The 12330-nt window shown below is 36.8% G+C and overlaps 1 protein-coding gene across 2 annotated transcripts; it reads left to right on the forward strand.

Moving 5' to 3' along the window:
• The first annotated feature begins 1437 nt into the window (after window positions 1–1437).
• On the forward strand, window positions 1438–12043 carry LOC114524771 (protein capicua homolog). Of its 2 annotated transcripts, none has more exons than XM_028545949.1 (8): window positions 1438–1810; window positions 3780–5508; window positions 5841–6032; window positions 6135–6401; window positions 6785–6908; window positions 7244–8465; window positions 8767–9156; window positions 9592–12043. In XM_028545949.1, exons 2-8 carry the CDS (start codon window positions 3799–3801, stop codon window positions 9620–9622), a joined length of 3936 nt encoding a protein of 1311 aa, XP_028401750.1. In that variant the 5' UTR covers window positions 1438–1810; window positions 3780–3798; the 3' UTR covers window positions 9623–12043. The 2 variants fall into 2 exon arrangements, with proteins under 2 accessions (XP_028401750.1, XP_028401751.1); XM_028545950.1 differs by lacking the exon at window positions 1438–1810 and adding an exon at window positions 1831–3539.
• Window positions 12044–12330: the final 287 nt, after the last annotated feature.

Below are 12330 nucleotides of genomic sequence, written 5' to 3' on the forward strand. Positions count from 1 at the left end.
CTAAATATTACTATGGTTTTTAAATTATCTTAGGCAACTATCTCTTTCTGATAAATTTATTTTATTTCCCATGAAAAAAAAAAAATAAAAAAAACAACAAAAAAAAACAAAAAAACAAACAAAAAACAAATCAACAACTTTGGATTTTCGAGCTTGTGCATAGCATATGTTTATTCTTCGATGCGTGTAGCTATATAACTTATGTTTCTTCTGTGTGTTATTTGTTTTTGTATATGTAAATATGTGATCGGAAGAATGCCTCGCATGGGATCTCGTGTCCCGTTGCATTTTCTCCGTTTGAACATTGTTCAATAAATTTGATATATATATATATATATATATATATATATATATAAATTAGTATTGCAAACTTGGCTCCAAACTGTCTACAGTTCTGTGCATAATTTGGGCTTGACTTGCCCTTGATTAATTAAAAAGGAAAATATAAAGGAACAAAGGTGAATAAGTGTCGTAAATTAATGTGGAAATGCACAACAGGACATCAAATGCGAGATGGAATAATAACTGCGGCCTAAGCGAGCGGCCTAGTCATCAGCACTAGACAACTAGATAGAAAGTAGGCATAGATAGAGGGAATTTTAAATTTGGAAAAAGAGAGGAGCCCCCGCATACCGCCGATTGTCAGCAAGGATGAGTCCTGACTCCTGAAACATGTTAATTAAAGACTAAGGGCTGTTTACATGACCCCGGTTATCCGAGATTCAGCGAAGCGTGAGATGATTTTGAGGTATTGAAACCTCCAATCATGTTACCATCCCTATGCTTAACTGATTTCGTAAGTATTTAATACTTACGTGGTGTACCTACAAGTTATTATAATTACTAAAGTCGCCATGCAATCATACAAGAAAATTATTTCAACCAGTTGTTTCAACTAAGCACTTAGCAGTCTTGACTGACTATATCTCATGTCTTCTCCTCAGAATCTTTGCCTCATTTTTGCTCAAACTGCACATTTTACTTTTATCTCTGCATAAATTGGATATTACTGCACTGCTATTATTGTAATTTTACGATTCTCTCTAAGGGCTGCTTTCCACTGTCGCGTTTTTTGTACGCACGTCGCACGTACACGCACGTGAAAGTTTAAAATCATTTAAATGATACTTATGAAATCAACGGTTGAATAGATGCACAGGATTGGATTCTGTACATGATTTGGTGTGTTTTTTTCTGGCAATTTTAGACTCATCTTAGAGATCTTAATGGATCTTAGAGGGTTTTAAGCTTTTACGTGCGTGTACGTACGTGCAAAAAACGCGACGGTGGAAAGCAGACCTAGGGTCGATGAAATTTCCATATTTATTATCTATACCTCTTATCTACAAATCGCCATCCACTGACTGGTGCCATTACGTATAAGGTCAAAATTGGTTCTAGTATTAGCGTTAGTTCAACCAGTGTTGTACATATGAAGGGGGAACTCCAGAACTTGAAAAACTTTGAATAACTATTTTTAATTAATCCAGTCGATTGTTCATGTGTTTGTCTGATATGGATCTTAGAACAAGTTTGGGCCCAGACGTGAGACATTGTCCTCCCCACAAGGAACGATTTTTGATTGGCTATGTGAAAACCCTTCAAACCAGTGAGGGTCAGTCAATAATTAATGCACAGAAATTGACCAATCAGAGAGCTTGTTATTCTTGTCGTTGGAGCTCATTCACAAAAATTTCTGTCGGCTACCAGAAATTTTTTAAAACGGGCTGTGAATTTTATACTACCTGTGGTACTACGAGTCTTTTTGCCAGTTTCCTGGATTGAAAATTAACCAAGTCAATGAATATAGGTAAGTGTATTTCTTTTCGTTCTTTCAGTTGTTATTGCCTGGTGTATTTGAAACTACAATCTATACTTTGATCAAGGAAGCTGAATTGATCGTGTGTGATGTCGTACAAACTGTATACATAATACATTCGTAGGAGGAAATTAATTTGTCTTCTGCCATATCGTTTCGATTTAAGAGAAACTATTGTTTCTTTACGTAGATTTTAGAATTGCGGGTTTACATGATTTATGTAAGATTTTGAGGCTATACTCGATTCGTGTGACCTCTGCAAGCAGTGCTTATAGACGGTATTCTTTGGTTACTAAATGCTGTTGCATGCGTTACATTCAACAAACACGACTAGTCGTGATGCTATTGTTTTAATGATTCTTTATTTATTTGGGATATCAGAAGAAATCATTTCGCTTTCGGTGTACTGAATAAACTATATACGTAGAGGACTCGGAACATTTTACAAACTTGTCGAGACGTGCCTTTTGTTATGTGAGTTCTATAATTCGAAGTGTTGTAGATGTTTGTATATACAATTGTTGTGTTCGGCTAAAGTCTATGTTAAACAAAACCTGTGTTAGTGAGACAGACAAACGGTGTATTACAGTAACGAGTTAGGGCAATTTAGGTATTTTCGACAACTTTATAGGAAGTATGAAAATGAAACACGGCTTTTCATTGTCTGACAAAACTGCATCGACAGCTAAACATAGTCATGCATAAATTATAAATTACGATGCTAGTGATATACAGTCGTTAAAAACAATTCGTTTCCTCTCATTGACGAATTAAACTTATATACTAAAGACTAGTTTTGTTGCCCGAGTGAACGGTAAGGTAGTCCCCGTACCAGTACTGAAACAGTGTCAACCACTAATCATATAGCTCTGTGCAGAAGGCAATTTTTCTTTTTGTTTACATTTCACCTCTGCCAATCTTTCATCAAGCGTTGTGTTCAAATATTGAGAGTGGCCGTTATGCCATTTCTGAACATGCATAGTACATTGGGTTAAAATGGTATGGTATCCTTAATATATACAGTCATATATAATAAGATATATATATACTGAATGACTATACATATATGTATACAGTATATTTTTGTTTAAAGTTGTGATTCTTACAATTCTATTTCCTGTGTATTAAATACTTATTACCTGGTACTAGATTTTTTGGAATCTTAGGTTTATTTGTGTGAAGGCTGTTTAGTCTACCGCTGTAACCAGCGATGAAGTTGAATATATAACAGTCTACATATTTTTGTGAATGACTGAAATTAGTTCTTATCTATTCAATATATGTATTTGTTTGACACATGTTGAAGTATTTTAGCTTAATTTGATCCTTTATTATCACACTTGTCAATATCTCACTTAAATTAACCATAACAAAAAAGGTGTCTGATGCTCATTTTTACTAAAATATATTTCTATAAAAAATTCTTTAAAAAGCAAGCAGAAAAGGAGTAAGAAATAAGCTTGTTTTCTAGCTGTGTTGTGCAGTATGCAGCAGGTTCAATGTGTACAATTGTTCACTAGGTACTCTAATTGATGTATTGTAGTCTGCATTTGCATCTAGAGCATTTTATTTTTCTTCATCATTTACCTAATGAGAGGATTTTGCCTAGAAATTTTGCTGTAAATTTGCAATTTGCTCATGTCCATTGTAGAGTTTTGGCATGAGTATGGTTTACACAGGTTGGACATCCAATTTTAATATTTCTTTTTCATCAAAGCAGGTAATATTATGTACATTCCAGATACTTCCATTGAAGATCTTGCATTAGATTCAATTTAAAAGATAGTATGTAGATAAGAAAAATGATAGACAGATTCTATAGATTAAAAAAAGAAAAGAAAATATTTATATCCTGAAATTCTAAATTATTGTGATGAGAACTAGTTATTTCAACATTTAGATGCATTCTTCCTGCTCCTTAAAGCATATTTTCTTTTAAAATACTGATTCTTGTCAACAGCATACACAAAAAGGACAAAATGAGACCAAGAGGCCACAAGATGGATGTTAAGACCTCCATGGAGACTTCAAAGAAACCAAAACGGGATCAGCCAGAGTTTGTAGCTAAGGAAGAACCTAATTTTGAGTCACAAAATGTGTCTGCATCACCACGCAAAAGAAAGCGGGCAAGTGCAACAGAAGCAAGAGCTGCATGGAATAGTAACAATAACAGAAATACTGGTAATATTTTGCATGAAGATTCTGATAGCACTTTGTCCGGTGATGAAAATGATAATGCAGGGAGCATCGCAAAAGAATTGCCTGTAGATAGCTGGTCAGGTCAACATTCTAACACACTTCGAAAGAATTCCAATACAGGTGGCCCTACCACACCACCAAAATATAAGAAGGGGGATGTCATTACAACACCAACTGGAATACGAAAGAAATTCAATGGTAAACAGTGGAGAAGACTTTGCTCAAGGGACTATTGCAATAAGGAGTCTCAGCGTAGAGGTTTTTGCTCAAGGCATTTATCCATGAAAGGGAAGTCGATTCGGTCAAATTCCGCTATTCCTGGTGAGCGGCGGGGCAAACTTGTTAAAGAAGGCGCCATTGAGTGGGAATCAGGAGGAGAGAGTGACAGCAGCATTCAACGTGAATGTGATAGGAGTAATAGTTTTGATAGTGACATAAAGGACATGGAGACTGAAGCAGCTATGAGTCTAGTTTCTCTTGGCTCTCGTGGACCAACACCATTTTCAACCTTAACTACTCCGTTGCCTTTTTCGTCCAAAACTCCTTCACCCTTTCTGGGAACGTCGTTTGATGAAAATAGCGGCGTCACTCCTCATCCTATAATGAATTCGACTCCTACGAAAAGTCTTGCGCAAGTTGTGACAAAAATAGGGCATTTTGTAAACGAACACCACAATCGCCATGCCATCAGCCCTGACTCTGGAATTCAGATGTTTGGACGCGATGAAAGAGCAAGTTTTAACAACACGCCATCAATTATGTCACCTGCGCCACTGGTATCACCATGCACACCAACAACAAAGATGTCATTTTCGCCAATACCAGGTGTGAATAGCAGAACTGTTTCGCCAGGCCTACCTACACCTCCTGCAATAAGGGGGAAGAGGAGTTTTGTCACCCCCAACCTACCTGCCCCATCCGCTTTAACTCCAGCACCCAGTAAGGTTTTGTATTCGCCAGCTCCACAACCACTTGCTGTTACTTCCTCGAGTCTTTTCACTCCATATACACAGACCAGTTTAACAAAATCAACCAACGGAAAAATATTTCATAACAATCGAAAGGACCAATCGTTGCTAAATAATATAGAAACAGCTAAAACTCTTGAAATCAAGCAAGAAGGCCCTAAAAATCAACAAGTTTTAAAAGATGAAATTTCATCAGCTGAGAAAGATAAGCCAACCGTTCAAATCGGAGCATTTACAACTCCATTATACCCTTGGCAAGCTATCTTACCCGTTTTAATGTTCACCGGGTATCCAGATAGCCATAAAAACAGAACTACCACTACCCAGGGTATTAAAGAAGGTGGTGCTGGCAAGCCATTTGATGGTAAGCGTGATCATCCACCCAATACTGTAGCATGTTGGTCGGTTATGAACCATTCTCCCTCTTGTGATCCAAACTACATGAAAAGTCATGATCATAGAACTAATGAGGCTGGGGAAACATCTGACGAAATTGATGACAATTTATCATCACCAATAAAGGTAATTTATGATTTATCATCACCAATACAGTTTTGATTCGCAGTTTTATTTGCAATTACATGTAAACGTCGGGGCATAGTAAATCTGTTTTGCTGCCCGAGTTAATTCATGAATGCCGTAACTATACCAACACTAATTTTGATTATTTTGACTAATGTGGGGTCAGAATTGATTTCTTTTATTAAAGCTCTCATCCAACAGTTGTCCAACAGCTCATTGCATGGGTTTTTTGATCATTTTGCTTAATTAGTTCCGTTGATAAGTGGATAAAAAATCTAACCAATATAGCCATTTAAAACGCTACATACACTGACTCGCGTGTTTTCATGTAGGACAATCATGTGGATAAAGAACATATAAGACGTCCTATGAACGCATTCATGATATTCAGTAAAAGACATCGAGCAAGAGTTCATGAGCGCTATCCACATCAAGACAACAGAACAGTTAGTAAAATACTGGGAGAGTGGTGGTATGCATTAGGGCCGAACGAGAAACAAGAGTACCAGGATCTTGCACACCAGGTTTGTCGTAGGAACATTGACTACTTTGCTCGGTGTATATGTTCGGTGAAAGTATAACCCCCGGCGATGTAAGGTTCAAACATGTTTTCGTATATTTTTAAGGTAAAGGAGGCCCATTATCGGAAACACCCCGAGTGGAAGTGGTGCAACAAAGAGAAGAAAAAAATAGCGCGAAAAGGGGAACGAAGATCGTCGATTACAGAGGAATTGTTGACTGAAGGTGGCGAAATTGATTTGGAACTAACTGGTCGACCAAATAGCAAGCGATCTAAGAGTGTGCCTGCAAATGAGCTTCGAGAAACGTCTGTTGAATCACAGGTCTGCTCGCCATCACAGCATACCGCAGATTCTCTTTCACAATTGGCAAAAGTAATTATTTAGTTTTTTTTGTTACCGTCTGCTTGAAATTCCGAAAACCATTTTATACAACATTGCATGTTTGTACGTTTTAGTATGGATTTATACACTTTAAAATCTATGTATTGTTTTTTTAAAAAGTTGTATATAATAATAGTGGGGTACATAACTAAAACACCAAAGGGATCCCTTGAGGTTATACAGTATATCTCCCCAAAATTGTGTCGTCGCTGGTTGCCTCACGCTCCAGTAATGTTTTCTGTCATCGCTGGTTGCCTCACGCTCCAGTAGTGTTTTCTGTCATCGCTGGTTGCCTCACGCTCCAGTAATGTTTTCTGAGCTACCGTTCCGTACCATAGTGATTTGAATTGTCTATTTATATTTGTGGATTAAAGGTGGCTGTGCAATTTGAAAGCGAAGGCCGTGATAAGTTGTGGGATGCAGAAGAAGAGGTAGAGCACGAAAACGCCTCTAAACAAGAAGATTTCTCGGCTTTGGAATGCAAGGAAATTGTTTCAGGTATAATTTAATTACTCATACTTACTGGTATTCCCGAATATCACTCTCTTTGTATTACGCAATAATACAAATATAGGATAAAGAACCAATTACTATATTACTATATTTACTATATTACTATATTGTATACTAGATTACTATATTTTATAAACAAAGCAAGGGTCGGTATACGATCTATATTTGTCGGATCCATTCATTTTTAATGGAGTTTTGTCGTCTCCGAATTTGCAATGAGAGACAACGACCCAATTGCTTTAATTATTAAAAAACGGAATACATGATGTCCTTGTAATATTTGTGTTGACTGTAGTCTAAACAGAGGTTAATTTTTTTAGGTGAAGAATTAGGCGAATCCGATGTTGATGAATTAATGGAAAACAAACGTTTTCCTCAACAAAGGTTTTCACCAATAAACCCTATTCGAGCCAGAAGTGCAACGCCAAAAGTAGGACGCTATTTTTCGCCAATTCCGGTCAGTCGACCGTGGACGCCCGATTGTAAAAGCCACCAGCGCTCACTGGTACATCCTTCTACAGATATACCAGCAAAGTATAGAGGTGGTTCAACATCACAACATAATAATTATTCATTGTCTTTGCCTGGGACAAAAACAAAATCTCCGTCGACACTTCATTCTGGGTTAAAGAGTGCTTTCACAAGCATTGAGTCTAAAAAAGCCGTAGCATCAAGGGAGGAAGGCAAATTACTTTCTAAGAGTGCGGAGAATGACACACTTCCTTCTAGTGGAAACAGTACTGGGATCAGATCTGTACCTCTGTCCAGCAGCAATGAAGGATTATTACGTTGTACGCCTGGCCAACCGCTAACGGCGTTGTCGAGGCCTTCAACGCCTGGCAAGACCGTGTTTCAACCGAAACTAGGACAAATCGACCCTAGTGCCTCGGCTAGTATGGCGTCGACAAGCAAAGATTTTTTAAACAACAGAACAGTTGCCGAAATGTCGGATAAATCTCCAGTCGCTGATAGTACACAATATGGACGAAGTGTACCACGATTTTACTCTTCCGATGGCAGTATTCCCCTGAATACGAGCTCATTCAACGGACAGAGTTTGGTTTACTCCCACGTTCCAACTGGTTCTTTCATGTCCCCATTTGTTTATGCAGGACTGCATTTCCAAGAAGGAGTCATGTCCCAAATGGCACCCCTTGCTTTACCTGCGCAGGTCCCAGGTAGTCCAACAACTCTACTCAGGCCCAATGTAAACCACATCGGACACCCCTTTGGTAATACCCTTATTTCTCCAGTGCTGAATATACAGTTGCAGTCGTCAATTACGCCTGGCTATAATGCACCACAAACATCAAGTGCTCAAAATCGTGAAAAGTTGCCAATAAAAGTTGCAACAAACAGTAGATACCAAGGTGTGGAAACGACAGTTAAGCCTGACAAAATAAATCAACAAAAGTCTCAAGGATTGAGCTCTGGGATTTTGTCCGAACCATCTTCACGAAAGGACATGAAGCTACCTTCAGAGAAAGAAGGAAAAGCGTCAAAGAATATTCTAAAGAAATTCATTCCAGATGGAATGGAACAGTAAGTTTTGTATTATATAACGTCTATACTATATTAACAGTAAGTTTTATATTATATATAGAACTACTGTATGCTACGAACAGTAAGTTTTATATCATATAACAACTACTTGTTTGTCAAATAAGACTATACCTTAACACAGATAGAGGAGTCAATATATTCTTATTGTAACATAAGGTAACTCCATTGCATCAGGTATACATAAGCTATAATCCTCGCCCTGTTATAAAGAACCATTCTTTAAAATACGGTATATATAGTCAAGCATTATTCAAGTAAAACATTGGTTTCCGTTTCATAGGGTTCTGTCTGAAGTAAATTTCGAGCAACGTTTTGCTGAGCTCCCTGAGTATACTCCAAAATGTGCCACACCAACGAAGATCGAGGATCAACCCAAAGAAGACGTCAACACAAAAGACTCATCTGATACGTGCAACGATGCACTTGATGCACTTGCCGAAGCCGCTGCAGGAGTGAGTACTAATCAAGACACTTCAGCTAGTTTTGGCATAAAACGAAACATGGATCATAAAAGAAACTTAGTTCAACAATTTCTCCAGGAGCACGGGCCATTTCCAACTGAAAAAGAGACCAACGAGTTTTTCGTCCAGCACAATGACGTCTTCCCGAGCAAATATAATTTGCAACTTAAAATTCGCGAAGTTCGTCAAAAATGTATGCAAATCCAAAGGTAAGCCACAAAAACATCCCGATTAATATATTCGCCGATTGTCCTGACGAGGCATAGGCAGCCCAATGTCGACTCGCGTGTTCAGGCAATGTAGGCATTATATAGTATAGCTATATATATCCTATAGGATATATATATACTATATAATGCCTACATTGCCTGAACACGCGAGTCGCCATTGGGCTGCCTATGGACGAGGTCGGAGTTCATATACAGTATACCTAAGCAAGAAATCACGAATTCAATCTATATTGCCCTTATTAATATTGCAAATTATTTAGATTATGTGCGAAAAAAATTCTCAGTTCTAGCAGACTTGTTTTGTAGTTCAATTTAAGCCAATTGGTTTGAGGTTCTTATTTTTAAACTACGTATAATTTTAGTTGGCTATATAGCTACAATTATTGCTGATCTCTCCCTAACTTTCCTTTATAGAGACCGCGAAGTGAGATCTCAAAAGGAATAATCCATGGTTATATGCATATTGTTATATATGATACCAAATCAGGTATAATTTATACATGTGAGTAAGATTAAAATTCATTGATCGGGAAATGATACAGTTAACGCACCTATTGTTTACTGAATCCAGTTACGAAAAATCCACTATTACTGAGGGAGGGTCTAACTTAATACGAAAATGTTGGTAGTAACTGTGAATTTAATCAGTTCAGCGGCCGTGTTCCTTGATTTTCTAGTCCAATTTTTTAGAGCCGGTTGTATAAAAAGGTAGCTACTGTAACTTAATTACTGTAATTGTCCAGTCAGGATCATGTTCCATGCAGGTAACTATGGTTTGACTGCCCAAAAATATAGTTAGAGTTTTATACAACCGGCGCCAGAATTTTGCGAACTTTTGAACTTCGAGCCAGCTTGCCACATCATTTTGACATAATAAGCAATTACATTAAAAAAATTATACACAGAAACCTAGGCATTTGGTGCTGTTTTTGCGTAGGCGTCCTTCCATATTAAATTTATAATTTACGTTGAACGTACTAAGTTACTAGGTCCAGTTCTCTAGCTATGATTTCCAGATCAGTGTATCAAATGAAGTTAGGATATATTTGCACGAGCCAGACGTAATATTGTTGCACAGTATATATTATATCTAAGTTATAATCGATAATGATGTTTGTGGTAGATGTTATATGGTGAAAAAAATATAAAAATAATGCATGGCATATTTATTGTTTATCTGTTCAGTGAAAATGTTTATAGATATATATAGGGTATATGGACGGCATATTTGTCTCATCTACTCAGTCATTACTTTAGTCATAAGTTTTAGACTAAATTCATATTTCTTTATTATTATTATTGTTGGAAAATTCGGTTCGGTTGAGAGAGTTCTCTTCATTGAGAAACATAAGCATTTCCATATATGGACAACAATGAATCTTTGCACGTATATGATATCAAACCAAAATAGTAAGTAGCTATAGGGAGGAAAAAATTCAGCCGTTGGAATTGCATTTTACTTTTCTATCATAAGATACATAAGATACATAAGATACAACTACACTTTGAAGTATGAGTGAAATAACTTAGGGCCAGGCGTATGGGGTTTAACGTAGTTTTGGTTCGGGGAAGAAAACTTGAGATTTACCTGCAAGTCATGTGGAGACCTCTCTTTTTCACCCCACCTTTGACATCATTGATAACTGTTTATACCTTTCTGATTTGTCGAGACATTAGTTTAATTAACCTAAGGAATAAAATTTGAGGGATTTGGTTAGAAACATGCAGATATATTGACAGACATCTTAAAAGAAACAGCATGCATGTTTGTAAATCGACACTCTGCATGCTTTTTGATTGTATAGTGCGCGTGAAAAAGAGAGCACGAGTCTCAATTGCTTAGAACTATATGTTTACTGTATTTATTCTAACTTAACATAAAATCACTTTAGGTGTAATCTTGTTTCTATAGTAAAGAAAATTTTTACCTATATTATAGATGTTCAGTATTGTTTTACGTAAGAATGCAACATTTTAGACACTTGACATTGTAAAATTATTTGAATGAGGTTATAGAACGGGTTGTGCTAAGAGCATGTAACGTGAGATTGATGCAAATCTGTTAGATTAATGATATTTTAGTGTGCCTAATAATTAAGGTATACTTTTGGAGTGTTCATGTAATATTTGGATGATAAATTACATGTTACTTCAGTGATCTGAATGGCTAGAAGTATTATATAAGCTGGTTAATATAAAATGTCTTGTGAGGGCATTCATTCATTCAGAAACGGAAGCAAAAACATCAATTTCTAAACTTAGAGTGTTTGGGTAACTATAATGGTAGTTTAGATTGTAGCGAATGTCGAATTGACGAAGGACAGCTTACATTCTAGTCTTTTTAGTTTGCTGGTGACGTCAGAACTGCAACGATTAAGTGACATAATTTCCATACATTGCTAACTATGATAAAAGGCGGATATTTTTTTGTAAAAGGGCTGTAATTGATGCACAAACTTTAGGTATTGTTCGGAAACATTGAGGACCCTTCGGAAAGGTGTTAACTTGACGTTTTAAGGTGTCATGCTGGATGTGGCGACGTAGCTATAGCATGAAAAAGGAGCTAGGGGAACATATTCATATACTCATGCTCGCTAATTGCAAAGGCAATTGATATAATGTAGTACATGAATACAGTATACATACGTGAATATGTTCCCCCGCTTATCGTGCTGGCGACGTTATGGTAAGACGTGATGTTTCAGGCTATCACTGTCAGGGTGGATAAGTCACTTAATTGTTGCAGCGCTGTATACAATATGATTAAGCTACTATGTAGCGGTAATAAGATAATATACACTATACTATATAGCATTATTTATGGGGATTGTAGAAACTATTATTGTAACAAGGAGCAATGATTAAATAAACTCTAAAAACTTTTACCATGTTTAGCCTATTAATAAATAAGAGTGAAACAAGAGATTAATTGATTTGTGCCTCATATAAGTTACGAAACATGCATCATCATTTTGCTGTAGCTTGCAATGCAATTTCAGATCCGCTGGTACCACAGATGAAATGCATGTTTTAAGTTCCTGTCCTAAAGGAGGGGGAGGAAAAGCATATTTAATCAAGCAGGCATCAGCGTGAGATCGAGCTTCCCATTTTTATCAATTTTAGATTTTCATTTCTTTTTTGCTGATTAGTTCG

The sequence above is a fragment of the Dendronephthya gigantea genome, unplaced genomic scaffold, assembly GCF_004324835.1.
Source record: "Dendronephthya gigantea isolate DGI-Jeju-01 unplaced genomic scaffold, DenGig_1.0 000032F, whole genome shotgun sequence".
Lineage (NCBI taxonomy): Eukaryota > Metazoa > Cnidaria > Anthozoa > Malacalcyonacea > Nephtheidae > Dendronephthya > Dendronephthya gigantea.